Source organism: Mastigoproctus giganteus, chromosome 8, assembly GCF_048544385.1.
Source record: "Mastigoproctus giganteus isolate SK-2022 chromosome 8, ASM4854438v1, whole genome shotgun sequence".
NCBI lineage: Eukaryota > Metazoa > Arthropoda > Arachnida > Uropygi > Thelyphonidae > Mastigoproctus > Mastigoproctus giganteus.
Genome location: NC_143582.1, coordinates 183,783,293 through 183,807,939, shown reverse-complemented (window position 1 = coordinate 183,807,939; position 24,647 = coordinate 183,783,293). Strand labels below are relative to the sequence as shown.

Here is a 24,647-nt window from a genome sequence, read left to right as displayed (position 1 = left end):
TTGTGAACCAACATTGGAAATCCTATCGCAGGCACTAAAATTTAATTTATAGAATCTCATTTTTTGAAAGTAAGCTGCTTATCAAATTTCTTGTCAAGAAATATGATTTCTTAGATATTTGGTCATTGTTTTATCTGGCCTGTATATAATGAGTTTTTTGGAATCTTCTCTTGCTCTCTCTCTCTCTCTCTGCTGAAAAAAATCAGCTTGCATCTGCTTCACAATCTGGTTTGTCCCTATAAACAAATTCTTAATGTGGATAGGCTTAGCTTACTTTTCTATCCTTAAGGTAAACATTTCTGAGCCAACATTGGAAATCCTATCGCAGGCACTAAAATAAACACCAATTTATGTTTTAATGGAACTATCCTTCCACTCTTCTAAGAGAACAATTTTTGCTTCTATGGATAAATTCCGACCACAGTTATTCTATTGGGCTTGCGTCATCCAGTCCATCAGTATCACCTATTTTCCTTAAACCCAGTCATTACACCTAAGCACTGTGAGAGGAAACATTATCCTGTTCAGAAGTATATGGTCCTGTGCTATAAAATTACATCTTTTGAAATGTCAACATCAAAAAAGTTGTCCTAACATCATTCCTTTTGCACCTACAACAATTATTAAGCCATCAGACTACTGCCACCTATTTCACAATTAGGATGGTCCATTGCTTTCAAAACATTCCTCAAGCTGATACCACACCAAAGTTTTCCATCTCAAAACAGCATATATCCACATTAGCTAAATTAAATTCACACTATTCCATATAAAAAAAAAAAAAAAAAAAAAAAAAAAAGAATACAACGTGGCTCATACAATACAGTTAATTTGCTAAACTAATCAAAAGTTAGAGCTTTTATGTTTTGGTTTTACATCAGAATGCCATCATCAAGCCAAAATTTTGGGATTTGGATTATACTAAGATGCACACAGCTATTTCTTTTTTGGCAGTTGTTGGCGTATAGGCTTCTGTGGCTATAATGCACCTCCCAAGGTTTTTGCAGTATTTTGATCCAAGCCCGAGGCGGGAATCGAACCCGCGACATTTGGGTTGCCAGGCAGGCACTTTACCCATCCGGCTAGCCCGGTCGGCCACAGCTATTTCACATTAATTCAAGTCTACATTTTGAGTATAACAAAGTGTACATTTCATTCCATATAATTGAAGTGTCAACTTAATTCAACTTAAATTCAAACTAATAGCAAACACTCATGATTTGCCTTTTGCTCAACGTATTAAGCATATATCGAGGTTTGTTGATACACAAAACCCTTTTATAGTCTTTCAGAGGTTACTCGCTCTGAGCAATGACACCACTGCAGCAATCAGAGCATTCATCACATAATACATACTTGTACTATCATCATGCATTAAACTTGTATGATGAAAGGTTTGTGAGCAGTAACATTCACAGATCTAGTCTTTAAATCTATACAACACTAACATTTTGCAAATAAGAACATCACCTTGTATATTGTAATTCTGCAGAGTTTCTAGAAAATTGAGATGACTTTTCTAGACAATGCAGCCATTTGGATACTTCTCATTTAAATCAACAGTTACTTCATACAATGTGCCCCTCCACCCTCTTCTGAATACATCACAAATAGTCAAAATAATAGAACAAACTTAACTGCAAACCTAATCTTCCCAAATACTTCCTCATTCATTTCACAAATACAGGTGGTCTTAGTTCCAATCTCAATGATGTCCATTTCCACTTGGCTAAGGACCACTTGCTTTTTCTGACAGAATACCAATTATTGGTTGATTCAAGAGCTGCTCATTTCAGTTGTCCTAATTATACACTGTATGATTCCTTTTGCTTCGAAGGTGGTACTTGTGCATATGTCAGCCCTGATATTCACTGTGAGACACTTAGTAATTTGGAACCTCCTTTTTCTTTCGATCTTCTCTGGCTTAAAACTCTCTAACCCATTCTGTCAAAATCATTTCTTGCCACTACTGACTTCCCAATTCCAATAATCATTTAGAATTCTTCAACTACCTTTCTTTGAATCTTGACTTTCTCCAGACCAACATTCCTGAGAGTGAAGTAATTTTCCTTAGTGATTTTAATGTTCACAACACAGCTGGCTTCATTTTTCTAGTCACACAGACCTAGCTGGTCGAGATGCTGAGACTTTTGCAATTACTAATGACCTTGCACAAATTGTACATTTACCTGTCAGAATACCAGATAATCCTAACTACACAGCCAACACTCTTAATCTTTTTCTCACAAACACTTCCAAGTACACAAGTGTTTACATTTAAATTTATTTAAATCAGTTGTTAATTCTAATTGTAATTCATGTACATAGCAGAGAGACCTTTCTAGCTCCTTAAGCTGTGTCAGGATGTTGATGTAATAACTGAATAAACAAATAAATAAATCATGGACTTTTAATGTCTTCAAAGTTGAAATAAAAAAATTTCAGACTGTTGCCCTGTAGTTAAAAACATTGTCGTTTTAGTTATACTAATTATAACTCAGAATGAACAAACCAAAAACCTTATTTCTCTAGACCCTTGACACCTAATACAAATGTATAGCATTCTATTTAAACCCATAAAGATATACTCCATAATAAATACCTCCATGGCAAGGTTGATCACATCTATGCTCTCCACAAGACAAAAGACCACCACATTTTTGTCCACATGACCATTCTCGAGCACTGCAACGGCGTGTTAGAGGCTTTCCTTTATTACAATAGCACGATGACTGAATGGTTTTAGGGCAGAGAGGACAAGGTCCTAGGATTATAAAAAATAAAAATAAATCAAGCACTCGTAAAACACATGTGCATATTAAAAATAATTCTTTGAAAGAGAACTTGATAGATGGAATCATGTTTCTAAATTTATCTTTTGTTGTATCAGCGACAGAAAACTAATAAGAAATATCCAGCTGTATTGTATAAGTTCATTATGGAAAGAATGTCAACAGTTTGGCATCTGAAGTTTAGAAAATCCAAGGCAGCAAGCAAATGACCCCCCCCTTTAATGAATGCTGAGGTGTAGGATGTATATGACTCTGAAGAGCAGTGTTTCACAAACTGTTGTTTGCAATCTGGTACCGGCCTTTGGAAAACACTAATCTTTAGAAAATACAAAAATAATTTTATTAACCTGACTTAAAAATGTTATAGGTTAATTTTATTAACCTATAATTATTGCTCAACATTCATGAATGCAGCAAGACTTGACTAGGAACAGCAACAATTATATACTCAAGAAACATTTTTTTATTCCTATGATTGAGTGAGACAAATACTGATACCTATGGATATATTGGAATTTTTCCACTTCATTGGTTAATATTTAGATACAAAATTTAGGTGTTTATAGTGTTCCGGCCAATAGAAATTAAAATTTTTTATCTGATCAAACACACACTGAAAAGAGAAACTGTAACAATGTCATTTTCAAATAATTATCAGGTAAAAACAGGTAAAATTAAGTAATGTTTTATGCCTGTAGCATTCTATGGCCATGGATATAAGGATCGAACAAGTGCAGTACTAAATTCTGATTCAATGCAGATGGGCTGACTTAAGCTATTTCACGTTTTACCCTCTTCACCCTAAGCAGAGTTGCTGCAAGTAATTAAAAAAAGAGATATGAAATTCTACTGAAAGATATGTAATGACTATAACAGTAATACTTCCAAGAAGTTTTCCTTTCTGTATATTAATGTTTATAATTAGGATTAAGAATTTATCATAGCCACAACTTCCACACCGATTTCTATGAAAGTTATATTTTTCATATTTCTATGAAGTTCCTGTGGGATGCCCTTGAAGGATTTTTTTCAGCCTGGACTGTACTTGTTAACAGGAGAGATTGCTTCTACAGGGATGGGATACACTTAAATAGAAAGGGTGCAAGAATATTTGCTGATGCTATCGAGGCAGTGTTAGGTGGGTCGGAAAACTGCTAGCTTGGGGGGAGACAAAGACCAATAGATTGACAGTAGCCACTGGCAGAGGTGAAAGAGATTCTTGCACTGCTTCTATTAGAATGAGCAGAAGCCTGAAAAACAAGATGCATGGTATTTCAGAGACTGCTGGGAGCCATTGCGGTACAAATAAACACATGGGTTGTGTTAGGGTAGCTAAGAATAGAAACAGGTGCAGGTATACTTGCGTGTACACCAATGCTAGGAGTTTAGTAAATAAATTTGATGAATTTGAGGTATTGCTCAAAACATCAAAGGCAGATATTGTTGGGATATCAGAGATGTGGTGTCACACAGATATAAGGGATGCAGAACTGCAATTTGGGGAGTACAACGTCTACAGAAAGGATAGACAGGATAGGAAGGGGGGAGGGGTTATGCTATTAGTTAAGAAACACATAAAAACCAAGGAAGTGAAGCCAGTCGACATCGCTGGACAGTGCAGTGTTGAGTCAGTTTGGTGTGACATAAGCATTGGGAGATCAAAATTGAGAGTAGGAGTGTGCTATAGGCCTAATGACTCTGATGAGTATAATAAGGAACTGTACAGGGAAATAGAGTGGGCCAGTAAATCAGAGAGTCTTATAATGGGAGATTTTAATTTCCCAGATATTGACTGGAATTTGGGGGCTGGTTACTCACACACTAGCAGGGCTTTTGTGGATTTATTGGATGATTGTTTTCTACATCAGCATGTTCAGGAGGCAACTAGAGGGAGTAATACTCTTGATTTGATTATCAGCAGTGATTCTTCATGCATTAAGAATCTGCAGATAAATGAACCACTAGGTGGCAGTGATCACAGTGTGCTGAAGTGGGATTTACTGAAAGAGGTAACTACCATTAGGGGTAAAGGGAAGGGTTATTGCTTCCGTAAAGGCGACTACGATGGACTGAGACAGTATTTAAATTCTATACAGTGGGACCAACTGATGATGTTACCAACAGCAAATTCAAAATGGGAAGCATTCAAAGAACATATCTTGGAAGCTACTAGGCTTTACATACCAACTAAGAAATATTGTTCAAGGTTTAGGCCAAAATGGATGTCAGATGAACTAATGAGGCATATGGCAGAGAAGAAAAATGCATGGGATACTTACAAATTAACACATGACACAGAAGCCTATGATAGATACAAGTTGATATGCAACCAAGTTACAAAGGAGGTTAGGAAGGCGAAGGCAGATTACGAGAAATCCTTGGCAAGGGATGCAAAGAAAAACAGCAAAGAGTTCTTTACTTATGTAAACTCTAGAAGGAAGGGGATGAATCAGATTGGTCCACTTGATATTGATGGGTCAACTGTTGATGATCCTGCTCAGGTAGCTAACAAACTAAATGAATATTTTGCATCGACATTCACACATGAGGAGTTATTCAGCAAGGGGAATGCCAGAGGTGTATTCAACTCTAGCAGTAAGCTACAGAATCTTGAAATAACTGGGAGTAAAGTGGAGGAGAAACTGTTGAAGATAAACACAAGAAAGGCACCCGGGGTGGATGGGATCTATCCAGTTATATTAAAGGAGGCAGCAAAGGAAGTAAGCAAACCCTTAGCCATAATTATGAGAGCTTCCTTGGACTCAGGGGAGGTACCCATAGACTGGAAATGTGCAAATGTGACCCCAATTCACAAAGGAGGATCAAAGGCTGACACAAGTAACTATAGACCTGTGAGCTTAACTTCTGTTCCAGGAAAATTAATGGAGGCACTGGTTAAAGAAGCACTGCAGGATCATTTAGACAAGACTTCAGTTATAGCTCAGACACAGCATGGTTTTGTTAAGGGGAAGTCTTGCCTGACCAACTTGATTGGATACTATGATGCAGTCACAAAAGAACTGGATGCAGGGAATAACTTTGATATTATATACTTGGATCTTAGAAAGGCTTTTGATACTGTTGCACATGGAAGACTGCTACACAAATTGGAGCAGTGTGACATTGGAGGCAAATTGCTGCTATGGATAAAGGGGTGGTTGAGTGGGAGAAGACAGAGAGTGGTAATCAATGGACACTGCTCATCGTGGACTAATGTTATTAGTGGAGTCCCTCAGGGCTCAGTGTTGGGTCCATTATTGTTTTCTGTATTTATAAATGATATTGATGATGGTATATCAAGCTTAATGTCCAAGTTTGCAGATGATACAAAGGTTGGCAGGGTTGTCAAGGACACTACTGACACTACACTGCTGCAACAGGATCTGGAAAGGTTGAGCAGATGGGCTGAGAGGGGGCAAATGAAGTTTAACATTGACAAATGTAAAGTACTACACATGGGAAACAGCAACCCCAGGGCAACGTATCAACTCTGTGGTACTACACTGACAGTGGTAGAGAATGAAAGGGACTTGGGGGTGATTGTGCAGGCAGATATGAAGTTCTCTGAGCAGTGCAGACGGGCTGCAAGAGTAGCTCATGGAGTATTGTCAATGATATACAGGAATTTTTCCAGCAGGGATAAGGAGGTGATTATTCCATTGTATAAGGCAATGGTCAGGCCACACCTAGAGTACTGTATACAGGTCTGGAGGCCTCATTTCAAGAAGGATGTAGAGCTGCTGGAACGAGTACAGAGAAGGGCAACAAGATTAGTGAATGGAACAAAAGGGTGCTCTTACGAGGAAAGGCTTAAGTTTTGCAAATTACAGTGTCTGGAGACTAGGCACCAGCGAGGTGATCTGATAGAGGTGTATAAAGCCTTGAATGGTTTAAGCATGCTCAATGCTGATGGGATTCTTCCTCTAGCTCAGAAAAATCACCTGAGAGGGCATAAATTCAAATTGAGGAAAGACAGATGTAGGATAGACGTGCGGAAATTTGCCTTTAGCCAGCGGGTGGTTGGTTGGTGGAACAGACTGCCATCCCTTGTGGTGGAGGTTGATAGCCTAAATAAGTTTAAGGCTCAGCTGGACAGGTATTTTGAACGAACAGAGGGGTGAAGTGGAAGTGGGTTTTTTTTTTTTTTTTTTTTTTTTTTGGCTGATGCTGCATAAGCTTGCTTTCTTGCATCAAATGCCTCTACTAATGCTAATGCTAAAGGATTTAAAATAGGAAAACAGCGGCAATCCCCACGGCAGAATACACTAGTCCCACAGGAGCTAGTTGCTGTCAGTGACTATTGTCAAGGAAATATATTGTGCAAAAAGGATAGGTGGAATAGGACTAGAGTATGTCTGCCAGGAGCAAAAGTTGATGATGTTGTAGAGCAGATATCATCTTTTAAAGAGCACAAAGGGTGATATTGTTGTACCTGTTGGCACAAATGATATGAATAGATCTGTAGACTTAATTAACAAGTACATGTCAATGTTGAAAAAAAAGTCTGAGTTAAGGTTAAATTTGGAAGTGTTTGCACTAGAAACAACAGGAGGGAGTATATGATGGGAGACTTGTCAATCAATTCGGCCCTGGAGAGATCGTGCAAGGCTCATGGGGTAGAATGTTTCTCAGCGTGGTCTGTGCTTGTTAACAGAAGAGCCTGCTTTTACAGGGATGGGATACACTTAAATAGAAAGAGTGCAAGAATATTTGCAGATGCTATCGAGGCAGTGACAGGTGGGTTGTAAAACTGCTAACTTGCGGGAATTCACAGACTAATATATGAACAGTAGTCGTGGCAGAGGCGAAAGTGATTCTTGCACTGCTTCTACTGGAATGTGCAGCAGCCTGGAAATATCAGAGACATGGAATATCACACAGAAATAAGGAATGCAGAATTTGAATTTGAGGAGTACAATGTGTACAGAAATGGCACAGGATAGGAAGGGAGGAGGGATTATGATGTTAATTAAGAAACACGAAATCTAAAGCAGTGCATCCAGTTGACATGGGTGGGGAGTGCAATGTTGAGTCAGTTTGGTGTGACATAAGCACTGGGAAAGAAAAAATGAGTGTAGGAGTGTGTTATAGGCCTATGACTGATTAGTATAACTAACAACTGTACAGAGAAATAGAGTGAGGAAGTATAACAGAATGTCTCATAATGGAAGATTTTAACACCCCAGATATTGACTTGTTTGTAGGCCGCTCTCACACTAGTAGACTTTTGTGGATTTATTAGATGATTGTTTTCTATAGCAGCATGTTTGAGAGGCAACCAGAGGGAGTAATATTCTTGATCTGATCATCAGCAGGATTATTCATGAATTAAGAATCTGCAGATAAATGAACCACTGAATGACAGCGTACTGATGTGGGAATTAGTTCAAGATGTAACTACCATAAGGGTTAAGGGGAAGGACTTTTGCTTTCGTAAAGGTGAATACAGAGGTATTAGACAGTATTTAAATTCTATATAGTGGGACCAACTGATGATATTACCAACACCAAATTCTAAATGGGAAGCATTCAAGGAATTAATCTTGGAATCTATTAGGCTTTTCATACCAACTAAGAAACTGTTCAAGGTACACCTAAATGTATGTCAGATGAACAAAAAAATACACCTAAATGTATGTCAGATGAACTAATGAGATTTGTGGCAGAGAAGAAAAATGCATGGGATACATATAAATTATCAGGAAGCACAGAAGCCTATGGTATATAAGCTAGTCTGTAATCAAGTCACAAAGGAGGTTGGGCAAGCATAGGCAGATAACAGGAAATCTTTCGCAGAGGATGCAAAGAAAAACAGCAGACGTCTTTACGTACGGAAACTCTAGAAGGGGATGAATCAGATTGATCAGCTTGATATCGACTGTTGACGATCCTACTCAGGTAGCTGACAATCAATGACTATTTTGCATCTACATTCACAGATGAGGAATTCTGTAGAGAAGTGGAGAGCAGCTTATTAAACTCTAATAAGGAGCCAAATGATTTTGTAATAACGGAGAGCAAAGTGAAAGAGAAATTGTTGAATTCAAACATAAAAAAGACACCTGGGGTGGATGGGATCTATCCAGTTACATTAAAGGAGGTGGCGGAGGAAGTAAGCAAACCCTTAGCCATTATTACGAGAGCATCTCTGGATTAAGAGGAGGTTCCCATGGACTGGAGATGTGTAAATGTATCCCCAATTCACAAAGGGGATCAAAGGGTGAAAAATAATCATGGTCCTCTTAGTTTAACTATTGTTTTGGGGAAAACAATGGAGTCATTGATTAAAGAAGCATTGCAGTATCATCTAGACAAGACCACAGTTATAGTTCAGATGGGATCTATCCAGTTACATTAAAGGAGGTGGCAGAGGAAGTAAGCAAACCCTTAGCATTTATTATGAGAGCATCTCTGGGGAGGAGATTAAGAGGAGGTTCCCATGGACTGGAGATGTGTAAATGTATCCCCAATTCACAAAGGGGATCAAAGGGCGAAAAATAACCATGGTCCTCGTAGTTTAACTATTGTTTTGGGGAAAATAATGGAGTCACTGATTAAAGAAGCATTGCAGTATCATCTAGACAAGACCGCAGTTATAGTTCAGACACAGCATGGGTTCGTTAAGAGGAAATCATGTCTGACCAATTTAATTGGATACTACGATTTGGCCATAAAGGACCTAAATGCAAAAAATAATTTTGATATCATATACTTAAATTTCAGGAAAGCTATTGATATTGTTGCACATGAAAAACTGCTGTACAAATTGGAGCAGTAAGGCATTAGGGACAAGTTGTTGCTATGAGAAAAGGGATGGTTGAGTGGGAGAAGACAGAGTGGTAATCAATGGACACTGCTCTTTGTGGACTAATGTTATTAGTGGAGTTCCCAGGGTTTGCAGTGTTGGGCCCATTGTTGTTTTCTATATTTGTCAATGATAGTGATGAGGGTATATTAGGCTTAATGTCTAAGTTTGCAGATGTTACAAATGTTGAGAGGGTTGTTAATGACAGTAATGATAGTATGCTTCTGCACAGGATCTAGAAAAGTTGGGTAGATGGGCTGAGAGGTGGCAGCTGAAGTTTAACATTGATAAATGCAAAGTACTGCATATGGATAGTAGTAACCCTAGAGTAACGTACCAACTGTAAAGAACTATACTCAGGGTAATAGAGAATGAATCTTTCCTTGGAGTAATTGTGCAGTCAGATCTGAAGTTTTCTGAGCAGTGTAGACAGGCTACCAGAGCAGATCATTGGGTCTTGTGAGTGATATAAAGGAATTTTGCTAGCAGGGATAAGGAGGTGATTATCTCTTTGTTATAAGGCAATGGCAGGCCACATCTTGAGTAGCATGTACAGGTCTGGAGGCCCCATTTAGAAAGGATGTAGAGCTGCTGGGACGAGTGCAGAGAAAAACCAACGAGATTGGTGAGGGGACCAAAGGATTGCATTTACCAAGAAATGGCTTAAGTTGTGCAAACTACATCATCTGGACACTAGGCACCTTTCAAAGACTTATACACGTCAGTCAGATCACCTTGCAGGTGATCTGACTGAGGTGTATAAGTACAGCTTTAGCCAGCGGGTGGTTGATTAATGAAGCATACTTTTTTTTTTTTATTATGATTTTATTGTCATATTAGCATCTAAGGCTATTATGTACCAGGAGATTGGAACATACTTTGATCTGTTGTGAAATCTGATAGTTTAAATAAATTCAAGGAAGAACTGCACAAACTTTTGGAGCGAATGAGTAGGTGACATGGAAGGGTTTTTTTTGCCCAATGCTGCATAAGCTTGCTTTCTTGCATCATATGCCTCTGCTAATGCTAATTTGCTGGTGATTTGAGAGAGAATTTTTTACATTAAATACTGTTAAGTCACACATTGATAAGTTTGAACTGGTTATTTAAAAAAAGGGGAAACTGTATTATTAAGCAAAATTATTTCATCTCATGGTAAAATAAATATAACATTAACACTTATGAAGGCCAGAATAATGATGGATGAGGTAAACTCATTTTAATCTTTTGTATAATAGTAAACACAAATGGCAGAAGCAAGGAGTTAAATAAAGAAGTATAATTGAAATTTGAAGTTCCTGAAAAGATTGGCTAGGAAAAGTTTAAAAATTATTGCTCGTTGTATTGACATTTCAAAAAAAAAATAATAATAAATAAATTAAAAAAAAAAAATATATATATATATATATACATATATATATACACATGGTGGCGGGCAAAAAAACTGCATCACCTTAAAAAAAGTAACATTTGTAGTGAAACGTATAAGATATTGTTTGATTATAGTCATTTTGTTTGTCACAAAGCATAGGTATTGCGTCAGATAATACTTCTATTGCACCAGACAGTAATTGCAATGTATTGCATCAGCCATTTCTATAAATACGGCATTAGAAGGGTATACATGCTCATTAGTATCCTGTTTTGCGGAGGTGTAAGCATGGCTCCATATGTTCAGTTGACACCAAGAAAAATAAGTGTAGCTGTTGCTCTGTCCAAGGAAGGGCTTTCTGCGTGTGCTATTGCTGATAAAATAGGCTGTCACCAGTCAACAGTATCCTGGGTACTGAAATTAAAGCGTCAAACTGATGATGTGAAGAGAAGACCTGGACCAGGCTGTAAGAGAGTGACTACACCTTCCCAAGATTGATATTTGAAACGGCTATGCCTACGTAGTCGCCATGCTAGTGCTCCTGATATAAAACTGGACTTTGAGATGGCCTCTGGTGTTGAAACAAGTGCACAAACTATCCAAAGATGGTTGTTTGGTTTTTAGGAGCATAACTAAGGCCATATTGCTCCGGGGATATGCGGTGGTCATTCCCTGACCTTTCCGCATCCTCCAAAGACGGCTTTTGGAATATGATCTGCATGCCTATCGGCCCAAGAAGGATGAAAACAAATGAGGAAGAAGTGATTGCTTGGACTAAAATGCATGCTTCATGGGAAAAAGAGCAATGGGACACTGTCATCTTTTCTGACGAATCGAAATTCAACCTGCATGGCTTGGATAGGAAGCAATATGTCAGAAGATGAAAATTGGAGCATATCATCCTGACTGCATAACATCAACTGTAAAGTTCCCTGCTGGTGACATGGTCTGGGGATGCATAACAAGCAAAGGGGTGGGATGAATTAAGGTTATTAATGGAACAGTGCTATCTTGGAGGAGTGCCTAAAACCCATTATTAGGGATCACCACACAGACGTCCAAAACTGCATTTTTTTTCAATAGGATTCAGGGGCTTGCCACACAGCAAAATTGGTAAGTTTATGCTATTCAGATTTAATGAGTTTGTTTTCTTGTCTCACAAGGCTTAAAACATACTTACACCAATGTTTTCCCTTGTTTTTCTCCCTTAAGGTGCAGTCATACCTAAGAAATGCTGGCATTACAGTGTTGGACTGCCCAGCAACAGTTCAGATTTGAACCCTATTGAAAATTTCGGGTACATAATGTCATCTAAAATTGCTCAGAAGAAACCAACAAGTAAGATTCAGCTGCAGGAGAGCAATGTAAGGGTGTGGTACCACGAAATTGGGCAATCATATATCCAGAAGTTGAATAACTCTATGCCAGATCATTGCAAGGCCGTAATTGCAGCTCGACGAGGAACAACAAAATACTGAGGACTTATTTTGCTGATTTACAATATATAATACTATTATGTTAACATGTCATTTCAGTTTGTACATGTAAATGCAATAAAATGTATGTTTAGTTGTCATAATTGCCATTTACATGATTTCTCATATTTCCATTAATTATGTATTTTACCCTTTGGGAAGATATTTATGGCAATTAGGTATATCAGGTGGAGTATTTTTATTGAATTTCATTCACAGAGATATATATCCGATCTAACAAATACATTTCATTTCAAACATTTCTGCAACCCACAATGCAGTGCAAAACACAATATTTACAAAATTCACAAGTGATGAAGTTTTTTTGTCTGCCACTGTGTATGTGGGTGTATTACCGAATCTGTAAGGTTGTTGTTATTTGGTTTTTAAGAGCATTAGCAACTAAGGCCATATTGCTCAGGGGATATGCGGTGGTCATTCTCTGACCTTTCTGCATCCTCTGTATTTGGTGGTCACGGACTCGAACCCAAGTCTAATCAAGAAGTGTGTGCTACGCGCTGCTGCTCCTGCCCACCTGGCTACGGAGGCGCAAATCTGTAAGGTGTGATTATCACGAGAGGAGAGGTCTACCTAAGCACTAATTACTTCTTCTAAAGAGGTAAGTAATGATGGTCACTGGTATAATAATATCTTTGAAACAGCTTAAAATGACCATTTAATTTGAACATTTCTTATTGTGACTACAGGATAGTCTGTACTTGTTAACAGGAGAGACTTTTACAGATTTGGTTTGGTTTGGTTTTTTTTTTTTAGGAGCATTAGCAACTAAGGCCATATTGCTCCGGGAATATGCGGCGGTCATTCCCTGACCTTTCCGCATCCTCCGTATTTGGTGGCGACGGGTTCAAACCCCGGTCTAATCAAGAAGTGCGTGCTACGCACTACTGCTCCTTCCCACCTGGCTACGGAGGCGCCACTTTTACAGATAAAATACACTTAAATAGAAATGTAGAAAGGGTGCAAGAATATTTGCTGATGCTACTGAAGACATGGTTAAGTGGATGGAAGAACTTCTAATTTAGGGGGATATACAAACTAACAGTTTAATGGCAGCCACAGGCAGAAGTGAAACTGATTCTTGGATTGCATTTTTTGGAACATGCAGAAGAATGGAAAGCAAGGTGTGTGATTGCTCATGGGACAAGTAAATAAATGGGCTATGTTAGGGTTACTAAAAACAAAAACAGGCACATATATACTTCCTCATATACTAATACCAGGGGCATAGTAAATATATCTGATAAATTTCAAGTACTGGTTAGGTCATTAGCATTAGCAGAGGCATTTGATGCAAGAAAGCAAGCTTATGCAGCATCAGCCAAAAAAAAAAAAAAAAAAAAAAACCCACTTCCACTTCACCCCTCTGTTCATTCAAAATACCTGTCCAGCTGAGCCTTAAACTTATTTAGGCTATCAACCTCCACCACAAGGGATGGCAGTCTGTTCCACCAACCAACCACCCGCTGGCTAAAGGCAAATTTCCGCACGTCTATCCTACATCTGTCTTTCCTCAATTTGAATTTATGCCCTCTCAGGTGATTTTTCTGAGCTAGAGGAAGAATCCCATCAGCATTGAGCATGCTTAAACCATTCAAGGCTTTATACACCTCTATCAGATCACCTCGCTGGTGCCTAGTCTCCAGACACTGTAATTTGCAAAACTTAAGCCTTTCCTCGTAAGAGCACCCTTTTGTTCCATTCACTAATCTTGTTGCCCTTCTCTGTACTCGTTCCAGCAGCTCTACATCCTTCTTGAAATGAGGCCTCCAGACCTGTATACAGTACTCTAGGTGTGGCCTGACCATTGCCTTATACAATGGAATAATCACCTCCTTATCCCTGCTGGAAAAATTCCTGTATATCATTGACAATACTCCATGAGCTACTCTTGCAGCCCGTCTGCACTGCTCAGAGAACTTCATATCTGCCTGCACAATCACCCCCAAGTCCCTTTCATTCTCTACCACTGTCAGTGTAGTACCACAGAGTTGATACGTTGCCCTGGGGTTGCTGTTTCCCATGTGTAGTACTTTACATTTGTCAATGTTAAACTTCATTTGCCCCCTCTCAGCCCATCTGCTCAACCTTTCCAGATCCTGTTGCAGCAGTGTAGTGTCAGTAGTGTCCTTGACAACCCTGCCAACCTTTGTATCATCTGCAAACTTGGATATTAAGCTTGATATACCATCATCAATATCATTTATAAATACAGAAAACAATAATGGACCCAACACTGAACCCTGAGGGACTCCACTAATAACATTAGTCCACGATGAGCAGTGTCCATTGATTACCACTCTGTCTTCTCCCACTCAACCACCCCTTTATCCATAGCAGCAATTTGCCTCCAATGTCACACTGCTCCAATTTGTGTAGCAGTCTTCCATGTGCAACAGTATCAAAAGCCTTTCTAAGATCCAAGTATATAATATCAAAGTTATTCCCTGCATCCAGTTCTTTTGTGACTGCATCATAGTATCCAATCAAGTTGGTCAGGCAAGACTTCCCCTTAACAAAACCATGCTGTGTCTGAGCTATAACTGAAGTCTTGTCTAAATGATCCTGCAGTGCTTCTTTAACCAGTGCCTCCATTAATTTTCCTGGAACAGAAGTTAAGCTCACAGGTCTATAGTTACTTGTGTCAGCCTTTGATCCTCCTTTGTGAATTGGGGTCACATTTGCACATTTCCAGTCTATGGGTACCTCCCCTGAGTCCAAGGAAGCTCTCATAATTATGGCTAAGGGTTTGCTTACTTCCTTTGCTGCCTCCTTTAATATAACTGGATAGATCCCATCCACCCCGGGTGCCTTTCTTGTGTTTATCTTCAACAGTTTCTCCTCCACTTTACTCCCAGTTATTTCAAGATTCTGTAGCTTACTGCTAGAGTTGAATACACCTCTGGCATTCCCCTTGCTGAATAACTCCTCATGTGTGAATGTCGATGCAAAATATACATTCAGTTTGTTAGCTACCTGAGCAGGATCATCAACAGTTGACCCATCAATATCAAGTGGACCAATCTGATTCATCCCCTTCCTTCTAGAGTTTACATAAGTAAAGAACTCTTTGCTGTCTTTCTTTGCATCCCTTGCCAAGGATTTCTCGTAATCTGCCTTCGCCTGCCTAACCTCCTTTGTAACTTGGTTGCATATCAACTTGTATCTATCATAGGCTTCTGTGTCATGTGTTAATTTGTAAGTATCCCATGCATTTTTCTTCTCTGCCATATGCCTCATTAGTTCATCTGACATCCATTTTGGCCTAAACCTTGAACAATATTTCTTAGTTGGTATGTAAAGCCTAGTAGCTTCCAAGATATGTTCTTTGAATGCTTCCCATTTTGAATTTGCTGTTGGTAACATCATCAGTTGGTCCCACTGTATAGAATTTAAATACTGTCTCAGTCCATCGTAGTCGCCTTTACGGAAGCAATAACCCTTCCCTTTACCCCTAATGGTAGTTACCTCTTTCAGTAAATCCACTTCAGCACACTGTGATCACTGCCACCTAGTGGTTCATTTATCTGCAGATTCTTAATGCATGAAGAATCACTGCTGATAATCAAATCAAGAGTATTACTCCCTCTAGTTGCCTCCTGAACATGCTGATGTAGAAAACAATCATCCAATAAATCCACAAAAGCCCTGCTAGTGTGTGAGTAACCAGCCCCCAAATTCCAGTCAATATCTGGGAAATTAAAATCTCCCATTATAAGACTCTCTGATTTACTGGCCCACTATTTCCCTGTACAGTTCCTTATTATACTCATCAGAGTCATTAGGCCTATAGCACACTCCTACTCTCAATTTTGATCTCCCAATGCTTATGTCACACCAAACTGACTCAACACTGCACTGTCCAGCGATGTCGACTGGCTTCACTTCCTTGGTTTTTATGTGTTTCTTAACTAATAGCATAACCCCTCCCCCCTTCCTATCCTGTCTATCCTTTCTGTAGACGTTGTACTCCCCAAATTGCAGTTCTGCATCCCTTATATCTGTGTGACACCACGTCTCTGATATCCCAACAATATCTGCCTTTGATGTTTTGAGCAATACCTCAAATTCATCAAATTTATTTACTAAACTCCTAGCATTGGTGTACACGCAAGTATACCTACACCTGTTTCTATTCTTAGCTACCCTAACACAACCCATGTGTTTATTTGTAATGCAATGGCTCCCAGCAGTCTCTGAAATACCATGCATCTTGTTTTTCAGGGTTCTGCTCATTCTAATAGAAGCAGTGCAAGAATCTCTTTCACCTCTGCCAGTGGCTACTGTCAATCTATTGGTCTTTGTCTCCCCCCAAGCTAACAGTTTTCCGACCCACCTAACACTGCCTCGATAGCATCAGCAAATATTCTTGCACCCTTTCTATTTAAGTGTATCCCATCCCTGTAGAAGCAATCTCTCCTGTTAACAAGTACAGTCCAGGCTGAAAAAAATTCTACCCCTTGAGCCTTGCACAATCTTTCCAGGGCCAAATTGATCGACAAGGCTCTCATCATATACTCCCTCCTATCGTGTCTGGGCAGAATTGCAGACACTTTCAAATTCAACCCTAATTCTCGGCTTTTGTTCAACAGTGACCTGTACTTGTTAAGTAATTCTGCCGGTCTCCTACTCTTAATATTATTAGTGCCAACGTGTACAACTATATCACCTTTTGTGCCCTTAAAAGATGATATTCGCTCTACAACGTCATCAACCTTTGCCCCTGGCAGACATACCCTGGTCCTGTTCCACCTATCTTTTTTACAAAGCATGTTCCCCGTTTCCCTGACAATAGAGTCACCAACAACTACTAGTTCCTTCGGGACCAGCGCATTCTGCCTTGGGGGTTGTCTCTGTGTCACGTGATGCCCAAGTGCAAGCTCTGGCGTTGATGTGGGCAGCTGAGAGCTTGATGGGCCCCTCAATTTAGTTTCTTCGAGGGCATCCACCCTGTCCTTCAAGCTCTCATATAGGCCCACAAGAACGCCGAGTTGTTGCCTGATATCGATACACTCCTTGCATCGCGCACACACACAAAGACATCCCCCTTGGCAGTATCATGTCCCGTACCCGATTGCTCTGCAAACATCAAGCAAACAGTGCATTTTATAAGGCTGTGAGTCAGAGGACAACTGCCCCCCTCAGTTCTGCTCTGAGCCACAGCGCTTCCATTAGCTTGAGCCTTTTGCTTTGCTGCTCTGGTCTGAGTCATGATTCTATTAATTTATTAATTAATTATAATTAATTATGTTATGTTATTAATTATGTTAAATATAATTAATTATATTACGTTTGTAATCTAAGTCGTTATATGTATTTATTTAAACATACAATTTAACTGCTAACGAAGTTCAACTAACGCTATCTAGTACGGCATACAACTATCGTACACAATGGCGGGAAAATTACGAACGCTAGCGGAGTTGAAACACGTGGAAACCTTTACCGATACTTTTATGCAATTACAAGGCCGAGTAAAGAATAAATACACCAAGTTAATCAGAAAATCACAAAATAATGTTATACTACTAAATTTAAATCAAAAGTTTTAGAAAAACAATAATTTCAAATCAATAAATAAGAAAAATCCACTTAGCGGCTTGGAACACGACCGTCTCTAGTAGCCTCGTCGAATTTTTATCATCAGATGCAAACATTATAAGGATATAATGGTGCCACTGAGACAGAGAATCTAAGGCAGGGTACGAAGCATACAAAATTTAAGGCAGGGTATTAGGACATAGGGAAGCAGAATTTGAACATGGAGAGTACAATGTGTACAAGAATGTCAAAATGTGTTTATGTTTCATGTTGGTCTCTAGTGTTTCCTCTCATTAGCCACTGTAGCAGCTGTATAAGATTTGTTTGTTATTTGGTTTTTAGGAGCATTAGCAACTAAGGCCATATTGCTCCAGGATATGCGGTGGTCATTCCCTGACCTTTCCGCATCCTCTGTATTTGGTGGTGACGGGCACGAACCCCGGTCTAATCATGAAGAGTGTGCTACGCACTGCTGCTCCTTCCCACCTGGCTACGGAGGCCCCTGTATAAGATGTGCCAATGCCGGCAGTGTGCTAAATGTGGATGTGTAGGGTGTATTTGTTCTGTTCAGTGTTTGCCATCTCCTGGTGTCTTCACAGGCATGGGGCATAGAATAAGTTTGTTCACTGGCCCCTGCCTCCCATCCTTCGTCACATGGAGGCACACCAGGGTTCACGCATTGCACTGACAGTATGCCCAGGAAGAGGTTCCTCCAGAGAGGAGCCTCTCTCCCCCCCGTCCCAATAAAAAAAAAGTGAAAGGAAGATTGTATGTCAGTGGGAGAAGTCAGGTTGCAGGGAGGGGAGGAGTAAAGTTTTAGGCAGCAGGGGATGGAAGAGAGAGGCATCCATTGAGAAAAGTAGAGTTTGGACTGTGGAACCTTTTGGTTCCAATCAGGGTTCTTCAGCTTGATGTCGTGCTGTGGTCTTTGTCATTGTTAGTGAGCATCCAGTTCGGTGTCCAACTGCATCCAGGTACTGTTTAGAGTAGTAAAGATTCTTCTCCTGCGTTTGAAGAGGCTGTCTGCAAAGTCAGCAAACTAGATGAACCTTTGAGGAGTCGAGATGAGATTTTTGACATTTTCTTGGTCATTTATTTCAGTGATTATTTGTAGTTGATCTTGTAGGTCCCGATAAATATAGCATTGAAAGATTAGGTGATTGACTGTCTCTGGCGATCGGCAGGGGAAGAGAAGAGAGTCTGTTAGTCCAAGAGAGTACAATTTGGAGTTTATACTGCCATGTCTGGTTAGCAAAAAAGATAGGTGAAGTCCAGGCTTGAACCATGTAGCATATTGGTTGTCGAATAGTTTAGCTTCTGGTAGGAATTCATATGTGGTTCTTCCAAGTGCCGAGACAGTTCACTCCCTTTCCCATTCATTCATCATTTCTTCGATTATTCTCTTGTCTTCTTTAGTTGACATGTTCACGTTTATTGCGTAGTCTGTTTCTTGCAGGGAGGCGCTTCCTTCTGTAGTATTGAAGATGGTGGAAGGCTACTTCGTGTTGGATCAGTAACTTGCAGCATATGATCTGGAGTGCAACTGTGGACACTGTTCTGCAGGCTCTTGAGATTGCAAGCAGGAAAAATCTTTGGACTTGCAGTAGTTATTTCTTCACAAGGCTGTTGGTGATTCTGTGGCCCCAGACACTGCAGCATAACAAGCAATGGGGATGAAGATGCATTCATAATACAGTCAGAGGGTTGAAGGCTTGATGCCCCAGACTGCCCTAGTTATCCTGATTAGTTTTTCCGTAACCTGCTTAATCTTTTTTTACTAAATACTTGGCATGCGGGATGAACTTGCTGTCCAGCAAAATGCCAAGATATTTATACGTGGTCTCCATCTTGATGGCTTGATCATTGACTGTTTTAGGGTTCCTCTAAGTAATGCTTGCTTTGTTTTGGGAATAGAGATGTTAAGGTTGTGAACAGAGCAACCAGCTGGAAAAATGGTCCAGGATATCTTTCATAAGGTCCTCCAAATCCCTCCTTGAGCTGCCAAGAAGCAGAACAGCCAGATCACCTGCATAGGCCACTTTGATGACATTTTCCTGCTCCTTCTTCAGCCACCCATCAAAGACCGTGTTCCAGCAGAGAGGACCTAGAACGGATCCCTGAGGGCAGCCTCTGGTGACCAGTCTGGTGACTATGCAGGTCCCCAAGGTTACAGCAAGGTACCTTTCCTTGAAGTGGCTAGTAATTAATCCATAAATCTGGGCCGAGACCCCAGATTCCCTAAGCCGCTCCAGGACGTTTTGAAGTCCATGAAGAGGCCGAGGACATATTTGGTATTGGCAGTTGATGCCTTGTCCACTACTATCCTAATGGCACGTACGGTGGACCTTCCCTTTGTAAAGCCAAACTGAATCCTAGTCCCTTACCTGTATATGTTGTTTGGAATCTAGTGGAAATTATTTTCTCAAGTCCTTTCCCCATTATGGGCAGCAGGGCTATGGATCTGTTTGAGGCAGGTGATTGTTCTGGCTTATCTGAATTCTTTAACAGGATTTTAAGGTTCACATTTTTCCAAGTTTTCAGGAAGCATCCATCTTGTAGACAAGTATTTAGAAGATTTTGGATGAGTTGGGGCCTCACAGATCAAACCCTCTTCAACACCTCCACCAGGTCATGGCCAGGGCATTTTCCCTTCAACGATTTCACTGCTTCTTCAACTTCTTGGGGGACTGACTGGTTCTTCCTCTGTATGACCTATATAAGTCAGATTGTTTTTTCTGATCTCAGTTTGCTGGGGGGACTCTGATTGAATTACATCTTCATGAATGATTTCATCTAGGGATAGCATTAATTGATTCCACCCAGGAGAGGGTCTCTTCACCTCCAGAAGTGCATATAGAGGAATGTCTCCTGGGTGTATTTTTCCAGCAATGATTCGATAGGCAATGCCCATGTGTACAGAGTGGATTGAAGGGAGGAGGAGTTTATGCTCTTGGTTAAGATGCATACAGAATCTAAGGCAGTGCACCAAGATGATAGGTTGCCAGGATAATGATGAGTCAGTTGGCATGACATTAGCACTGGGAAAACAAAAATGAGAGGAGAAGTTGTTATAGGCCAAATGACCCTGAGCAGTAACAGTGAATAACTTATACAGAGAAACAGAGTGGGCCAACAAATCAGAATGTCTTTAATGGGAGCTTTTAACTTTTTAGATAATGACTAGATGTTATGGGTTTGTCACTTAACACAGTAGTAGAACTTTTCTGGATTTGGTGGATGACTATTTACTACACCAGCAGGTTAGAGAGGCAACAAGAGAGAGCAATACTCTTGATCTGATTATCAGCAATGATAATTCATACATTACGAATCTAGATAATGGAACCACTAGGCAGCAGTGATCATAGTGTATTGATGGGAATGACTTAAGGATATAACCACTGTCAAGGGCAAAGGAAAAGTATTTTGCTTCCATAAAAGTAACTACATTGGTCTTAGTTTTAAATTTAATGGACTAACTTATGATGTTAACAAGTGCAAATTCTAAATGAAGAGTGTTCAGGGGCATAACTGTAAAACTACTAAAGTTTTTATGCCAACTGAGACAATGTTTAAGGTTAAGAAATAAATAAATGTCACACGAACTGATGAGGCTAGTGGCAAAGAAGAAAAATGCATGAGATGATTATAAATCATCACGGGACACAGAAACCTATATTAAATATAAACTATTCTGCAATCAAGTCACTAAGGAGGTTAAGTAAGCTAAGTCAGCATATTAAAGAAATCTTTGGATAAGAATGCAAAGAAAAACAGCAAAAAAATTTTGCTTATGCTAACAGCAAAAGGATAAACAAGGTTGGTAAACTATATATGAATGGAATAACTGTTGATGGTCCTGTTCAGATTGATAACAAAATGAATAATTTTGAATTTATATTCATAATTGAACAAGTTGTTAGGAATGAGGATACCACAAGCATATTAAATTCTAATTGGGAGCTTAATAATTTTGTTATAACTGAGAAGAAAAGTGAAGAAAAACTGCTGAAGCTAAAAGTAAATAAGACACCCGGGCTGACAGGTCTATCCATTTATATTGAAATTAGCAGCAAAAGAGGTAACCAAGTCTTTAGTCATAATTACAAGAGCATTCTTAGATTCAGGGACGGTCCCTACTGATTGTAATATGCAAATGTCTCCTATTCACAAACGGGAGGGAATCAAAGAGCAAAGTGAATAATTATAAACTTGTAATTCTGTTCAGGGAAAACAATGGACGGCAGTTCCTGTCAAGATGATTCAGCATTACTTCTGTAATGAAGAATCATCTTGAAAGGAAAACAGTTATATGGCAATCACAGTGCAGTTTTGTTAAGGGAGAGATCTTTTTTGACTAATCTAATTTCAGGCACGTCCTGACTTACGTAATACTCGACTTACGGAAATTCGACTTTACGTAAGTTTTTTCCAGCCAGTGCAAACTGAAAAATATCATGGAAATATATTTTGAATCCCGTAGGAATAAATTGAGGTACTGTGAAAATATCGTAATGTGAACCCAATAGCACAGCATTTCCCAAACTGGGGTTCACAGACCCCTGGGGGTCTGTGAACAGTGGCCATTCAAGTAGACCAGTTACAGGGGTCCGCAAAATGGTGGTTGACCATACATATATATAACATATGCATATGTTATATATAGGGGTCCTCAAACTTTTTTTGATTTTTGAAAGGGTCCATAGATCTCAGTAGTTTGGGAACCACTGCAATAGCACTCTTTTTTTTTCTTTTTTTTTTTTTTTGGTAATTCATTCCAAGACCTCGGAAGTTGAAATTTTCACTATATAACTAAGTTATTTATCTCTAAAGGTCATTTTTATAATGGAAACTGCACTGCCCTTTCATCATATGTTCTGTTATAAGAATCAATTTTGAACACCTTTGTGATATTTTTCTAAAGCATGTTTCTGGAGGTCACTACCATAAAACAATAAAAACAATTTGCACTTTTCGGTTTATTGGGCTTCTCTATTAGTGCATCTAATTATAAATGGGTAGTAAACTCGATCTTATTGCATTTGCAATAATTCCGATAACTGGAATTCTGTGGGTTTTACGTTACGGTATTATGGTGAAATGAGAGTTCCCCTTCACTGAAATCTTAAATCATATAAAAAACATAAATAAATTTTCAGAATCTTCTCTTCATTCCTATTTACTTATTACAATGGCGAACGGAAAGTGCAAGTGGTGGCAGTGCTAGGAAACGAAACAAAATTGATTCAGAAATGAAGAAGAAAATGATTAAGAAGTACGAAGCAGGACAAAATTTGTCATCTATTGCACGGGAATTATGTCTCGCTGCTTCAACAGTGAATGCTATTTTAAAGGACAGTGAGGGTATAAACGAACATGTTAAAGGATCAACACATTTAAGATCAACAGTGATCACAAAAACAGTGTTCTTCGATATAGTATCGAAGATGGAAAAGTTATTAATAATATGGATGGAAAATCAGATTCAGAAGCAAGTACCCCGAGTACAGTGGCCATTCAAGCAAAAGCAAGAAGTATTTACGAAGATACTAAGGATAAATAGGGCGAACCACAAGCCAAGTTTCGGTGGCAAGCAACGGGTGGTTTTATAGCTTCAAGCATCGTGCTAGTTTTCACAATATTAAAGTATGCGGTGAAGTCGCCAGTGCCGATTCTGCAGCTGCAGAGAAATTTTGTGATGTAGTGGAAAAAAAAAACCAATTCTAAATCTCCACAGCCCTCAATTCTGCAGCGGCATACTTATCAGCTCGAAAGTTATTTAGGCATTACGATGCTAGAAAGGTAAAACTTGTTGACTTTATGCCTGCCTCCTCTCTTTTTGTTATTTTGAAATATTTGTAATTTTGTACACTTTTGTAATTTTTCCTGCACATGAGATAAAAAATTGAATAAATCTATTTACATGTTCATCAAACATTTCTTTTTTGCTTCAATCAAATTCACCACACATAGTTCTGAGAGCTGCATAAGCATTTAGGGAAATTCTGACTTAACATAGTTCCATGGAACACAACCCTTACGTAAGTCGGGGAGTGGCTGCAGAATTGAGGGCTGTGGAGATTTAGAATTGGTTTTTTTTCCACCACATCACAAAATTTCTCTGCAGCTGCAGAATCGGCACTGGCGTTTGCTGATGATACAGTTGACATGGTAAATAATGACAGGAATAAGGGTATGCTAGTGCACAATGAGAAAGAACTAGGAATAATACAGTTCACCACAAAGTGGCTGTAATTACTGTGACTTGGTCACAAAGGAACTGAATCCAAAAAATAATATTGACATCATATACTTAAGATTTTAATATAAGAGACTGCTATATAAATAAGAACAGTGAGGTATTAGGGACAATATACTGATATCGATAAAGGGATGGTTGAGTGGCAAGAGACAGGGAGTAGTTATTAATGGCTAGTGATATTCATGGACTAATGTTATTAGTGGAGTCCTCAGGGTTCAGCACCAGGGCCCCTTGCTGAAGGCATATCAAGTTCAATGCTGATGATACAGTTGGTAGTAGATAATGACAGGAATCAGGGTATGCTAGTGCACAATGAGAAAGAACTAGGAATAATACAGTTCACCACAAAGTTCTCTAAGCAGTGCATACAGGCTGTTAGAAC

General features: G+C 39.3%; 1 protein-coding gene across 2 annotated transcripts in view; it reads right to left on the bottom strand.

Moving 5' to 3' along the window:
• The window catches only part of LOC150082059 (NF-X1-type zinc finger protein NFXL1), a 252,064-nt gene that overhangs the window by 176,070 nt on the left and 51,347 nt on the right, over positions 1 to 24,647 (bottom strand). For both annotated transcript variants that reach the window (XM_090379082.1, XM_090379083.1), the window contains exon 7: positions 2,603 to 2,764. In XM_090379082.1, the coding sequence (XP_090235208.1) occupies positions 2,603 to 2,764 (162 nt within the window). The remainder of the gene's footprint in view (positions 1 to 2,602; positions 2,765 to 24,647) is intronic.